The sequence below is a fragment of the Cynara cardunculus genome (genome assembly GCF_001531365.2).
Source record: "Cynara cardunculus var. scolymus isolate 2C chromosome LG 6, CcrdV1, whole genome shotgun sequence".
In the NCBI taxonomy this organism is placed as follows: Eukaryota; Viridiplantae; Streptophyta; class Magnoliopsida; order Asterales; family Asteraceae; genus Cynara; species Cynara cardunculus.
This window is the reverse complement of record NC_037533.1, coordinates 2,085,002-2,100,588: the sequence shown is the minus strand read 5'-3', so window position 1 is coordinate 2,100,588 and position 15,587 is coordinate 2,085,002. Positions and strand designations below refer to the sequence as shown.

Genomic DNA, 15,587 nt, shown 5'->3' with positions numbered 1-15,587 from the left:
AGATAGAGAAGCAGATAGGTCGTTGTCGCGTCAAACCCTGTTTACTCCTAATTTGGCATTTGATGTCCGTTTAACCATTAAAGCATGTTTATGGAAGCTGGACGATCCAACAAATTAAAATCATCACTTAGTCATGACAAATGGCTATTTTCGGCCATTCGGGTTCGTTTCGTGCCTTAAAACTGCGTATTTCCGTTTAATTTCCAAAACTTTCCGCTTTTTTAATTTTATTTCACATTTGTTTTGGGGTTTCGTCGTTATTGAGTATTTCAGTTTCCATATATTATTGCATTAGGGTTTAGTGTGTTCGGTTTTCATTATTAATAAAAACCTTCAAAGTCAACTTCTCTACCTCTTGAGACAGAGGAAAGGTCAATGTAAAACCACTACAACAATACTATGTTTATAGGACGCATTAAATGTTTAAAAATCCTAACCACAAGGGTGGTGCTTGATTGGTTTGAGCTTGACTGAAAACGTCAAAGTACCTGGAGGTCCCAGGTTCAAATCCAAGGAGGAATAAAAATCCCCTTGTGGCCATGGAGGTTCAAATGCGGTGACTCCGGGCTATCTGCAAAGCAGGTGGTTGCCTTGGGATTAGTCGGCTCGTATAGCGAGTTGAATATCCAGGTTAATAAAAAAAATGTTTAAAAATCCTAATAAAATGTTTTACAGGACATAAGAACTAAACAAACATACAACTTACCCATGCATTTGACCAAAATAGCACATTTCACATAAATGAGGCATTACGGTGGGTGTTTACCCCACATTAAATCCATTGGATGTAGAGGGAACCGAACCGAACCGATCCAATCATCCATTGGATGTTGGGTTTTGACAAGCGATCAAATCCAACAGACGATTTAAATTATTTTATTTTTATTATATTAAAGATATATGAATTTTATTGTTTTTATAGGATTTTTTATATTTTGATTTTGTATTTTTTGAAAAATCTTGTAATTTGTTGTTTTTGTTTTTAATTTTTTATACTATTTTTATATTTTGATTTTGTAGTTTTTTTAATGTTTTTTGTTTTTAATTTTTTATATATTATTAATTTAATGGGTGATTGGGTGTGTAATTGGATGCTAATTGGATCGGTTTGGCTAGATTTTGGTCGGTTATGAACCACCATCTAAAAACCGAACGATCCGATTTGGATGTTGAAAAATTGGATCCGATTACGATTGGGTGTCTAATTATTGCCGGCCGGTTTTAATTGGATCGATTGATTTTTTTTCACACCCCTAACTAGAACCGACCGATCCAATTAAAACTGACCGGCAATAATCAGACATCCAATTTGAATGATTAAGTCCTTGAATTATTTTTTTAAATGAAAACCATTAAACTTTTTCATTTTAAACGATTAAGTTCTCGAACTATTTTTTTGAATGAAAAAATCATTAAATTTTCTCATTTTGAATAATTAAGTTTGTATACATCTTTTTTTCAATAAAATAAATCATCGAACTTTTAAAAATTGATTATTTACATCAACTATTAGTAACTGATTAGAAAGATCTTAAAGTAACTACTTGTAACCCTCTAAAAGTAGATCAAAAGTAGGGAGATTGATGACATGGGCCAACTGTGTGATAAACGAAATGAAGAACGGACAATGATAGGGCGACAGTGAGTGCGCGGGGAAGAGTGAAACCGTTGTTTGCGAGGGATTTGGAGGGTATAGGATTTGGAAATGTTAAAAAAGATTTAAGTTTTTTTTTTTTACTTTAAAACTTTTTTAGTCAGTTATATATAGTTTTCTTTTTGTTAAAAGAATGTAGGCAACCAATTTTTAAAAGTTCGATAGTTTTATCACAAAAAGAAAGTTCAATGACTTAATAATTCAAAATGAGAAAGTTTAATGATTTTTTCATTCAAAACAATGGTTAAGAGACTTAATCATTCAAAATAAGAATTTTTTTATAGTTTTTTTAAATAAAAAAACCAGTTTAAATACTTAATCATCCAAAATTAAATAGTTCCTTGGATTTTTATGAGTTTTCTCTTTAAAATAGGCAATAGTCTGTTTAATTTATTTATTTAGTTAAAATTGAAAAACAAGAATTATATACGATATAATATACAGTTTTTACAAAATAATATTTTAGATCGGAAACAATTGAAAAATAGATTGGATTGGAGTTGAAAATAGGGGTGCTCAAAATAACGACCAATCCGACCAATCCAACCCGAAAAAACTTAAAAACCCTCAAATTAGACCAAACCACATCTATTGGGTTAAAATTGGGTTGGGGTAATTTGAATTCAAATCAACCCGATGAACCTGATGCCTTTTCGATACTATGAATTTAATATGGTTGTCAAAGCCTTGATTAATATAAACATTAGACATTAGAGCAACCCGTAATTAGTTATATTCAAAATTATATTATAATTTTAATCATAGTTGTACTTTCTTATTTGCATGAAATTTCAACCTTTTTTTGAGTCTATTAGCATTTTTTATATGTTTTCATTTTAATTTTATCGTTTAAACAAAATGTTTAGCTACATTATAAAATGATGTATCAATAATTTAACCCGACCAACTCAACCCAATCCAGATAGTTTGAATTGAGTTGGATTGTAGTTTTGATTGAATTGGATTGAGGGTAGTTGAAAATTGGGTTATTTTAAATGAACGAAGGTTGGATTAGGCATGGCAACGGGACGGGGATGGAGCATGTTTTGTAATCCCGACCCCAGTTTGAAGTAACATTCCCCGTCATTGGCCCTGGTCCCAAACAGGTACGGGGATTAACATCTAGTCCCTGGTCAAACATATATCAATCCTTGATCAAACCCCATAAATAATATCCTTTTAACTTGATTCTATCGGGGATCTCCGGCCCCGGTTTGAATAACATCCCCGGTCCTAGTCCTGGTTTGAGTCTACTGATCCTGGCCCGGCCCGTCCCCGGCCCCAGATCTAGGACCCGTTTTAGCAGAGAATCCTCGGCTCCGTTCAGGTTGGGTGAACCGGATCCCACCGGGTCGGGGCAAATCACCATCCCTGTGTTAGACCCGATTGTCGTTAAATACAGGTTCCGGGTCGGAGGATATCGTCATTCCCTCTCCCTGTCTCCCGTATTCCTTTCTTGCAGAAGAATCAAGCCTGCAAGGCATTCCACATTTTTATCTAATCAGTGAATACAATTTGGAATTCAGGATCCCCCATTGTAACACCAGGTAGCTCTTTCTCTCTCTCCCTCGCTTAAAATCGTTAATTGTATCTAGCATCTTCTTCAGTATCTTGACCCCCAAGGCTTCCTTCTTTGGCATCTTATTGATTCGTTCATTGTTGTTTTATGAATTCTGGTATGTTCATGTGCCTAATTTCTTCAGATATGGGCGGAAATGGCGACAAATATACTTGATTGTTATGTCTTGCTGGATCCATTGTCATGGCTGCGATCCTTTAATGTCCAAATTTTATTCTATTCGAACTGGAAAAGAAGAAATTGAGATTCAGAATTAAGTGTTTTACTTGATGATGATCGGTTTATATCATTTGTGTGAAAAATTATTTACGATTGATGGATCCCCTCTACTTTTCTTACTCTATTACTTGTTAATCACTGTTACTAAATTTAAAATTTTACGATCTCTTTTTGATATCTTCATCATGTCTATGAGTCCAATTCCAGGTGCATTGCCACCTGTCTGCTTGTGTTGTTAATATGTTCATTTGTTACAAGCGTTCTTGTAAAATACTAGAAGAGGAACAATGGAGCTAAGTGCTAATGTACTTTTTCTCAGCGGTGTTTTTACCATGTCATTGAACAATAAAAAAAAAATATATGTTTGAAAACAAGTGTTGATGAGAGCAATTTTTTTGATAAAATAGTCCCACTTTGGTCAATTTTGTCCCACCTTTTCTGGTGGGACAAAAATGCACCAATTTTGTTCCATCTTGTCCCAATCAAAATGTGGGACAAATCCTTTTTGTCTCGTCCCTTTCTGTCTCGTCCCTATACCAAACACAACCTTAATGCCAAAACCCATAAAATGTGGTGTTTGGGATAATACACTAAAAAAGAAAGAAAAAAATCGAAGTTCCAAGTCAGAATCAAATTTCTAACAAAAGAATCTTTGAATGGTAGCGAGTGTTCTGCATTGACTGCAACCTCAATCTGTTTTTCATTGTTTTTCTCATGCCTTGTACTGGTGTAGTGTTTGCAGACATGGTTTCTTCTCAAAGTGAAAGTGGTTTATTGAGCTCTGAAGGAGATTCTCAGAGAACACAGTATGTATACTCTTCTATCCCTACTGTATTAAGAATATATTTTGGTGTAACAGAGAATCTAACGAAGAAGTTTTATCTTGAGTTTTAAAGCAGTAATTACGCTTAGCAACATCATCAAATGATGCGTGTAGGATTTAACAAGTTCATAATTCTGTGCTAATAGAAAGGGATACTTGGCTATGTGATAAAACATATGGTTTTTTAAACCAAAAGATTTATGGTTCTTTTAACACCGACAAGTTCTTTTTATTTTTGCTATGCGTTGATTCTTTTTTAAACAGGTACCCATATGTTACAGGCACGTCTGTAATTGGGATAAAATACAAAGATGGTATCCTCATGGCTGCCGACATGGGAGGTTAGATACTCGATTTTTGATCACCTTCATATTTTTGTTGTCAAATTCATTGATTTTTAGGATGAGTACTTGATGAAATGAATCTGGGATTGCATGTTTATGGAATCTATTGTGTGACTGAAGAAGTCTGTATTTTCTGAGCATGAAGATGCTTCAAAACTGCATTGATTGGTTATAGCTTTTTCCACAGATACCATTTGAAACACTAGGTGGACTACATGTGTAATTTATTGATACTATTATTTAGGAAGTCGATCTTGAACATAACCGATGTGTATTTGATATTTTTAAAGTAATTTGTTTGAACTCTCAAATAAATCTGTCTGACACCATCTCCCCCTTCCTCGGCCTGTAAACTGCAGCATGGAAGAAATCATAAAGTCCATGTAAATCTATACATGAGCTGTTGGTTATAGTATATTCTGAATTGAAGTAAAAGGAGTATTTAAATTGAGAATTATTTTTGCATATATCCCTGGGTGTCCATGGAATCTGTGGATAAATTAAAAAATAGAGTACCTACAAATCACAGGTACTTTTGCACCAAGCCTGTTGGATGCACAGGCCTGTTAGGTTACTCGTCGATGCACAGGCCTGTTAGGTTACTCGTCGATGCACCTGTCCACCCATGTTGCCAGGTCCACTAACAAGGTTAATGACTTGTTAAGTTCTCCATTTGACGTCAAATAGGTGAATTTTAACTTACAAATTGATACAAATACTTAAAAGTTAGTGAGAAACTAGCAAGACACGTTCCGTGCAGGTTAGTTCACCAAATGGTAGAAAGTGACTTCACACTGTGTTACTAGAATGCCTCATAGAGCATAAGTCATTGGAACTAAAGAGAACAAATGAAAGGCAGATTTTGTTTGTATTGTCATTGAAATGCATAAATAGTTTAAACAATACGGTGAGAGGGAAGCAAAGCTAATGAAATTAAGATATGAAAGGTATCATAACTGATCACCAAATCCAAAACATTGTAGCTAATCTTCATTCACCAATAAAAACATGTAAATCAAATTTCAACTACTAACAAGGGAAACTAAAACAAATGTGTTGATAATATTACCTATAATGGTGGCGGTCAAGAGAGGATGGTATCAGTTAGCAAAACGTAGAATTTTAGCATCCTGGTTTGGTACACTAATGAAATGCCCACCCTATGACATGGGTGTCTTTATGCTACAAAATACAATGGACTAAGCTATATTAAACGTGAAGCAAGGTAACATATACATTAGTTTCATTCAACATATAACAGAAGCTAAGATAAGGCAATTGATTCTCCTTTTTTGCTGAACACATATCTGAAAATTCAGTCTCCAACTTAGTTCCTGACAATTTAGTCCATTGCTTACCTACATGTGGAATAAAAAGCCAAGAATAACATAACAGTTCACTTCAATAATAATGGCCAACACCATACATATTTCATCTTCTAGAAGCACTTGGATGGCTATGGTTAGAATAGATCGAATTAAGGCCTGTAAGTGAAGTATCCCCCTTTCACCAGGAAGCATGGTTTGTCAATGTTTATCAGGTGCCATACATCTATTGTGCTTGCTTGCGGAATTTTAGAAAAAGAAAATATTTGGGTGTGGCATGTGCATGATATATATATATATATATATATATATAATGCACTTTATGGTGAATAGAGTAAAAGATAATTTGAGAAATGAAAAGGGTAGAATTTAAACTCATACAAATAAATCAAATTAGTTATAGTATAGTTGTTATAACAAGATGGACATTGCACGTAAAGGATTGCTCATCACAATCAATACGTAATGGAAATAGAATTAGAAGAAAATGCATAGACCGAAACTAGTACGTAATGGAAATAGAGTTAGAAGAAAATGCATAGACCGAAACTAGTCCTCATAGTGATACATTAAAATACTTTCTTCGATTGCAATTCATCATCATCACAACCACCATTGGTTAAAAGGACTTTTAATTTGGTTTGCCATGTAAAAGTTAAAAAGAAATAGATAAAAATAGGGATATCAGATATTCAGATGAAGATAGGTTGCTTATGTGCACCCAACAAGAATACGACACCCTCACTCAGTTATTGGTGCTTCCTAGCTCTTCTGCCAGCATACAGTATTGAATCAATCAGGAATCTAATTAAAGAGTAATCAGATTCCATAGTTACTTTTTCAATCCTAAAAGTTGATCAGATCTATGGATGATTATTGGAGCAAAGCAACATTCTTCACAAATTAGAAGTGAAAGTATAAAGACTTCCCTGTTTGGCATGCTCAATTAGCCAGCCATTCACTACATTTTGATTTTCTGTGAATTCTTCTTCACTGTTCTTTTGCCATCTGATCTTTGCCTTCACAGGGTCCTACGGATCCACTATACGCTATAAGAGTGTGGAGCGATTGAAACAAGTGGGCAAACATTCTCTCCTTGGTGCAAGTGGAGAAATCAGTGATTTCCAAGAGATTCTACGTTACCTTGATGAACTTATGTAAGTATCCATTTTAACTTTTTGTTTCCAAGAGCAATGTTTGAAGCGTTCTAATATTTGTTAGTGATTTTTGAATCTGCTGATGGTGATCCATTTAAGCGTAAATAGCAAGTTCTGACCACTGACTACCGCTTTATACAGCTTGCATGACAATATGTGGGATGATGGGAATTCACTTGGTCCGAAAGAGGTGCACAATTATCTAACCCGAATTATGTACAACCGTCGGAACAAGTTCGACCCATTATGGAATTCGCTTGTTCTTGGTGGTGTAAAAAATGGGCAGAAGTATCTAGGATCTGTAGGTTACTGGACCCTACCTTCTTTTTTCTACTTGCCCTTATTTTCTCTAGAAGGACCTCCAGTGGGGGTTATTTAGCTAAATGACCTCACAAGTGCTTTATAAATCCATGATCTTGTAACAAGAATATAGGAATTCTTAGTTGCATTATTTTGTTAAGCAGTGACATTCTCAAACCTATCAGAATGTCGTGGATTTAAAAAACCGTCTGAAGGTCATTTAACCAAAGAACCGCCTCCAAAGGGTGGTGTATACCTTTTCCTCTACCGCTTGTATACACCCTGTTGAGCTTCTTGCTTATCTTCTTTTTTAGATTGTATGTTTTCATTTAACCAAAGAACCGCCTTCATGTTATTTGTCATTTATATGTATGCAGGTTAGCATGATTGGCGTACACTTCGAGGACAGTCATGTTGCCACTGGGTTTGGTAACCATCTTGCCCGCCCAATTCTTCGTGAAGAATGGAGGGAGGACTTGAGTTTTGAAGAGGGTGTCAAGTTATTGGAGAAATGCATGCGTAACCTTCTATACCGTGATAGGTCGGCCGTCAACAAGCTTCAGGTATATGTACATTTCACAATTCCTCAAGTAATCTGTTGACATATCGGATTTATGTTGCATGTTTCTTTTTCTATCCTTGTTTGTTATGATTTTCTTGTACCTGCTTCTGTTTAAATGTTATTGCTCACTTGTACCTAGATTTTCATAATTTATCATATCTGCCTTTCTCTCTTTTGCACACATTTCACAAGTCGGGGGCATACATGGAAACAGCCGCTCTACTCTTTGGTGTAGAGCTCAGGTATGCGTACATCTTGCCCGACATCCGGGTGGGATATCCTAGGCTCGTTTGGTTACTGCATATTTGTGAAGTATGCTTCATAAGCTTGTTATACATGCAATCCCCAACTCTACTGAAGCACATTGATATTTAAGAGGCCTCTACCTAACACAAGAATGTCTCAAAATCTATATGCGTATTAAAAGTATGTTACACAACAAGGTTATTCTCCTAAATAACCCTGGCATTCCCGATAACAGATTGCAATGACTAAAAAGCCCTTCCATGATCCTCGTTTTTCATTCTGATTATTGCTTGATGTTGCAAAACGGAATTACACGGGCATTTGCTTTTCATATGGAAAATCTTGTGACGACATAGGGCTTGTTTTTGCTTATTCTTTACAGAAAGGGAAGTATGGGTTTCTATACTCTTCTTTTCTTTTGGTCATCTTCGTACGTAAACATGCTAGTGAGTTTTACGAGATATGATTATTAGCACCTGCCTGCGATAAGCATAGATTTTTGCTTTTCGGTTTTGTGAATCGGTATGAAATTATGTAAAAAGTTTAAAATTTGAAATGACAGATAGCGAAGATCACAGAGGACGGGTTAACAATCTCTCAGCCATACTCTTTGAAGACTTTCTGGAATTTTGGTGCTTTTCAGAACCCGACAGTTGGTGCTGAGGGATCATGGTAGGAGGAGAAACACGATCGGTTTCACATGTTACTGCGAATCTGGATCGTTTTTCTTTGATGTTCTTGTTTGCTTACTATCGTTTTCGCATGGTATGGTATTCTTTCAGAGATCTATTGTTAGTTCATGTACAATTCCACCTCCATTATTAGTTCCTTTAAATCCTTCTGCCCACTTTCAGTTTCAACCATTTTTCTTGATGCCTTTAAACACAAACAACACTTGTGACTTTAACCATATTAGTTCCCAGTACCTTTAACCTTAGAGATGGCTAAGTGGGCCCTGCTCGGCATGGGACCGGCGGAGGACCACGACCTGGACTTTGGGACCGCCGGTTGAGGACCAGTTACACTTTTCATCCAAAAACAAGGCCTGGACCTGTTATTGTCCCGGCCCGATTTTTTTTAAAGAAATGTTACGTTTTTATGGCCGTTTCCGTTGGAACGGTCATATGACCCCCCCCCCCCCCCCCCCCCTCATTTTTGACCATTATTTTGGTCTTATTGACCTTTTATACACAATATATATAAGTCATATGGTGTATGAGGGAAGATACCAACTCATAAATGCAAAAAAAAGCTCACAATTCTGACTATAATTCGTGATTTCGAGTCGTATTTGATTTCCATTTTTAACAAATGATAATAAAACGTATTTTAAAGTGTATTATAATAACATTTTTGTATTTTAAAGAAAAAATTATATGTAAAAAATACTTTTTCTAAATATTCTAGTGAATTAGTTTCAACTTATTTTGGCTTTTTAATCGAGACGAGGACTAGTTACGAAAATAGTGTTTAAAACTGGAACCGATTTAGGCTCGACTGGCCCTGTAATTGATTTTTGACCATCACTATCTAACCTTATGCTCATTGGTCCACAAATATTCTAGTGAATTAGTTTCAACTTTTTTTTTAAAGTATATAAAATTTATATACGGCAAATAGAACAAATAAACTAATACAATCTCCTCATCTTTGATGAAATTTGAACCCTTGACCTCTTAGAAGGCCAAGGACTCGCATACCGCTAGGCCAAAGGCTATTTGGTTAGTTCCAACTTGTGACCATCTCTTTTGGTCATATTTTTAAGGAAATAATTGTCATGTTAACCCATTTTTTTATTTCGAATCTAAGGAGGAATAAAAATCCCTTTATGGTCACGAAGGTTCAAATGTGGTGATTCCGGGCAACCCGCAAAATGGGTGGTCGTCCTAGGATTAGTCGGCTCGTACAGCGGATCAGATGTCGAGGTTAATAAAGAAAGCAATAAAAAGAAAACTATAAAGAGATTGCATACCTAATTATCATAATAGCATTTATAACACAAATAATATCTCAGGGTCCGTTTACCTATTACTAGGCAATGTAACATTTTCACTTAACTTACCAGATAAAATTTTAGTATATTAAAAACAATATCGTATGCAACAATTTATACAGTAAGTGATTACTTGGTAAGAGATGTAACTCTCATTTATCGGGTAAAAATCTTGGTCCTTATTATTATTCTTATTGGGTAAAATTTTCAATCTTTATCATATTTATCAAATAAAGTAAAAGTAATCCCGTAAACACTTATTGAGTAAGCATTTAGTAAACTGATCCCTTAATCTAGTTATAAAATTTAGCATCTAATACGAGATTGCAATTGCATACCTAGTTATTTTTGTCTACTTCATTTATAGATGTTACAATGGAAATAACCCATTTTTTATTTCATGTTTTAAATGTCGGATATTAGTTTAAACTTTAATTAATTTTTTGTTTGCTTATACTTTGACTTTTAGGTGTTCTGATAGCTTCAAAGTATAATGTAATATTGCATATTCTAACTATGTAGTAGTAGCAGCAGGTAGTATAACGCTCTTACCACTTCAGTCAAGTCCGCAACCATGGTACGCACACGTTGCTATCACAATTGGACATGTTAATAATAATCAATCGGTTAGAGTAGGATTAACATGAGGGTATCCAATGCCTACTCTTATGCCACAATGGGTTCATATCATATATGATTACGCATCAGCATGAACCACCTTTCTAACCAGACATGTCAAGTCAACCACCTGGTCGCACACCGGTTGGTTATCCACCTAGACGAAACAATTATAACAGTAATCTAACGAGTAAAACATGCTCTTGTGTTGGCAATTCAATCCAATCCAATCCAACAAGGTGGAATTTACAGTTTCTTTATGAACAATTTCTACACAATTTTGAGAATCTAATTGACCAAAAAAAGAGTTGTAGATATCTTATGGCCTTCAGCAACAGCCATTAGTTGATGCATTTGAAACTGGAGGCTTCTGTCTTAATATGTTTCTTTGGACAGTCGCTGACCCCTCAGCAATAAGACTGGGTGTATCCAAAATCTGCAAATTTATATTCATGCAACTTAAAGCCATAGGAAAACCCAATTACGTAGATGCAATGTGTTTATAGACCAAACTAAACAACTCCGTATACATCATATGTAACGGTGGGGTCATTTAGGAGAATAACCTTGTAACGGGTTTTCTAATTTTTTTTTAAATATTTGCTCTTCTGGCAGATTTAAAAACGTTAATTGCCTCAAAATGCGTCAAAAATAAGGTTATTTACCACGGACGTGGGGTGGGAAGGTGGGGTGTATAAGACTTGACCTCTATGCATAAACCAGTTCAAAATGGGATTATGAAGCCGGTAAAAGTTTAGGCTTTTGGTTCAAATATACCTTCAAAACAAGTTCCTCAAAACATTGCCCCACGTTGACCCGAGTTTTTGCACTGCATTCGATAAAAAGGCATCCATATTCCCTGGCAAACTCGATTCCCTCCTTTTTTGTGACAACCCTTTCGCTTTCCTGCAAAAGGGATGAAAATCTACGGTTAAAAGAATCGAAAACAAATGGCTTAGGATAAGAGGTTAGCTTAAGCTATATGATTCCGAAGGTGGAAAAACAAGACAACCGACGTGGAATGGGAATGGGAATGAGTGCCATATAAGGGAATGGGAATGGGAATGATTCATTCCCCTATTGAGGAATGCTTCATTATCCAACATCTAGTATTAGGACTAACCAATTCCATTACATTAAATCAGACATCATTAATGACATCCTTTTCCATTTCCATTTCCATTTCCATCCCCATTCCCCAACCCCTATTATGCCCAATTAAGCTGCTTTTTCTAATGTATGAATCAAAAACTAACTGTCTAATTCTACTGATTTAGTTATAGACTTGAATAGAAATATACTGAGCCATAAACACATCCCCACCCCAAATGCTTTATTTATGTAGAATTTTCGACGTATCCTTGTAACAGATATAAATTATATATTATAAATAACTTTCTATGCTATATGGTTTACCTTGTCGACTTTATTACCAACGAGCATCTTGATGCAATCTTGATTTGTTGAGTGCAAGTCGATTTCTTTTGCCCAAATATCAGATAAATTTGTGAAGGTTTCTCGTCGTGTTACATCATAAACTGCTTGAATATGTCACAAGAAGTAAGTACTGAATAAACATCAACTCAAATATATAACTTGTACTGTAATGATACATCAACAAAAGGTTATTTGCACAACGGTCTCTAGGTTACCGATAGATTCCAATCTCCAAGTAGTAAAGTGTTCAAACTTCACCTTTTGTGAGGAGTGTGCGTGAGTTTTGTGTGTGTGTATATATAGGAGCATATAATCAAATGAGAACCATGAAAAGTTTTACCTTAAGATATTGTTCATATGATTTTATTTTTCATATGAGGCTAAGACTTAAGACTTTGGTATTAATTAACGTATATTTGTTTCACAAACGTGTTTGTTTCATATGTATTTGGTTCACAAGATGAAACAATTTTTAGTGTATATATGCTAATTAATACCTTAAATCTTTACCTCAGATGGAGAATAAAATCATGTGAAATAGCACATGATATACTGGTTCTGAGGATTCTCACATTTTTGTAGGGTTTTCAAATGATTAGCCCTATATATATATATACACACACACACACACAGAGAGAGGTGTCCAGGGGAAAACCTCAAAAAGATGAAAAACTGGCTGGTAAGCGTTCATCTAGACTATATGCACATGTGCATCTAAATAATTGAAGCTGCTTTTTATTTTATGTATGTGTACATGTTATGCACCTATGTATACCGGGTATATATATAGGATCAGGTTCAGGGGAAACAAAAAAAAAAAAAAAAAAAAACTGAGGAACACCCTGATAACCATTCATTTGGACCATATGAACATATGCATACAAGTAGTTTGTAAGCAATTTTTCCGGTACGCACATGTGCATAACATGCATACGTACATAAAAACTAAAGAAACAACTTCAATTACTTGTATGCACATGTTTATACCATCGAGATGAATGATTATTATAGTGTTCCTCAATTTTTCATTTTTTAGGGTTCTTCCCTAACCCCCTCTCTATATATGTTATATACTTAAAAAAGAAGAAGAGTATTGATGAGACTACAGATGGATAAATCTAGAGACCCAAGTTGAAGAAACATAACCCTCACAAAGGAATCATCACATTTTAACTAATATTTCAAATAACAACCATATGGCAATGGAATTGCAACCAAGGAATAAATTCTTTTCATTCTGTTCTAACTACAATCATAGACTTCCTTTATAGGATTATATAAAACGACGACAAAATATGTATGATGACATCATTGTTAGAGATTTCTTTCACTTAAAAAGTATGATAGGAGCCATCATGTGAATTTTCCTAATATGGCATGGCATGGCATGAGTGAAATTTCTTCACAAACCAAACCAAATAAGCACAGAATATCCCATCCAGAGGTGGGGCCACTGGAGGGCGGGGAGAAATATACGCAGATCTGATCTCTACTTAGAGAGTCGAGTGGTTGTTTATGTGAAGACCTCCAACTAGTATAAAGGGTGTGAAAAAAAGAAAGAGACATATATTAGATATGTTTAAATAATAACAATTCAAATAGAAAGAAAGAACGACATATATGATAGATTCCTTCACAAACTAAGCATGGGGCTTAGGGGCCGTTTACCAATGTCAACCAGGTAGAGTCACCACCCTCACCAGGTAAGATTCTTGGCCTTTAAAATACGTAGTGAGATTGTTATTAAACTAGGGTAAAAGTCACCACTCTCACCGGGTAAGATTCTTGGTTCTTCCCATACTCACCCAGTAAGGTAAGTAACCGGTTAAGCACTGACTCAGTGGAGTTTCGATACACGGTCTCTTCATTAGTTAGTAGGAGTTGGAATCGTCGTTCAATCGAGTAACCTTCTAAAACATGTCAAATTGGTGAAGGACCCTATCGTGTGTTTGCCTTTTGTTTTGGTACTTAAGACTCATGAAGGAGAAAATGTTGCTAAACGAAGTGAACTCTTATACCATCATCATATAACAACTGTAAGGGGCCATTTGTCAAATGCTTATTGGGTAAGCGCTTGCCAACAAAAGTTACCACTCTCATTTACCTTATCGGATAACATTCTTAGTCATTAAAATGAATTGTTGGTAAGCGTGTTTTAGCGCTTACCAGACAAGAGTTTTATCCCTTACTTATCGGGTATGATTCTCGTTCCTTATTATGTCTTTTACCGGGTAAGATTTTCGGTTCTTGACATTCTCACCTATTAAGTGCTTACCCAGTAAGCATGTGGTAAACAACCCCTAAGTAAATACTTCATCTGCCCCATTATAAATGCCCACAATAAAAAACATAGTACTAATAATTTTATAATTATTACACTTTTTAAGTAACTGCATGACAACTTTACCATTAATTAACTTCTCCATCTCATCAATCTTAAATACTTGTGCGTCGTAATTATGGATAGAGTTGGAAATTTGGTAAAAATTCAAACCATATATCTTTTAAAGTGGACACTTATTTGGTACAAACTTAAATAGAACTGTGAACACTTGTTTTATGACAGAGTGAGTATATATTATTCAAACTACATAAGAGGAGCACGCACGCGGGGTACGAAAAGGAAAATGAGCAGAAGGGATTCACTTACCCATTATAATTCCTTGTGCTCCTCTATAATATGAACTAGTTAGCGTTCTGAATCTTTCCTGCCCAGCTGTAAAATAATAAGTTAGATAACTTCTATTTGATAAATAACAGTCTCCTTTAGGGTGCGTTTGGTAAACAGACAGGACAAGACAGAACAGGACAGGACAGAACAGGACAGGACATGACATGACAGGTGTTCAACGTTTGGTAAGACAGGACAGGACATGACAGAACAGGACCGAACTGGTTAAAATGACCAATTTACCCCCAGTGACATTTCAAGTACATAACTACATATCAGACGAAACAATAGGCAAAATCGAGTGTGTTGAGAAACAGTAGGCAAAATCGATTTATCAATCCAAACAGTAGGCAAAATCGATTTATCAATCGAAATAGTAGGCAAAATAGTAGGCAAAATCGATTTATCAATCGAAATAGTAGGCAAAACAGTAGGCAAAATCGATTTATCGATCGAAACAGTAGGCAAAATCGATTTATCAATCGAAACAGTAGGCAAAACAGTAGGCAAAATCGATTTATCGATCGAAACAGTAGGCAAAATCGATTTATCGATCGAAACAGTAGGCAAAATCGATTTATCGATCGAAACAGCAGGCAAAATCGATTTATCGATCGAAACAGCAGGCAAAATCGATTTATCGATCGAAACAGCAGGCA

General features: G+C 35.4%; 2 protein-coding genes across 5 annotated transcripts in view; one reads left to right on the top strand and one right to left on the bottom strand.

Moving 5' to 3' along the window:
* Positions 1-3,086: 3,086 nt before the first annotated feature.
* On the top strand, positions 3,087-9,059 carry LOC112514495 (proteasome subunit beta type-4-like). Of its 4 annotated transcripts, none has more exons than XM_025120995.1 (7): positions 3,087-3,201; positions 4,195-4,258; positions 4,540-4,616; positions 6,972-7,101; positions 7,243-7,402; positions 7,779-7,964; positions 8,772-9,059. In XM_025120995.1, the coding sequence occupies exons 2-7, from the start codon at positions 4,197-4,199 to the stop codon at positions 8,883-8,885; spliced, it is 729 nt and encodes a 242-aa protein (XP_024976763.1). In that variant the 5' UTR covers positions 3,087-3,201; positions 4,195-4,196; the 3' UTR covers positions 8,886-9,059. The 4 variants fall into 4 exon arrangements, with proteins under 4 accessions (XP_024976763.1, XP_024976762.1, XP_024976765.1 ...); XM_025120994.1 differs by having other exon boundaries at positions 3,090-3,201; positions 4,186-4,258; XM_025120997.1 differs by having other exon boundaries at positions 3,111-3,201; positions 7,243-7,291.
* Positions 9,060-11,148: 2,089 nt separating this feature from the next.
* LOC112514893 (ras-related protein RABC1-like) overlaps positions 11,149-15,587 on the bottom strand; it is an 11,708-nt gene continuing 7,269 nt past the window's right edge. Inside the window, exons 3-6 of the mRNA XM_025121524.1 lie at positions 14,908-14,973; positions 12,237-12,358; positions 11,598-11,726; positions 11,149-11,256 (exon numbers count right to left, since the gene is read on the bottom strand). Of these exons, the coding sequence (XP_024977292.1) occupies positions 11,149-11,256; positions 11,598-11,726; positions 12,237-12,358; positions 14,908-14,973 (425 nt within the window). The remainder of the gene's footprint in view (positions 11,257-11,597; positions 11,727-12,236; positions 12,359-14,907; positions 14,974-15,587) is intronic.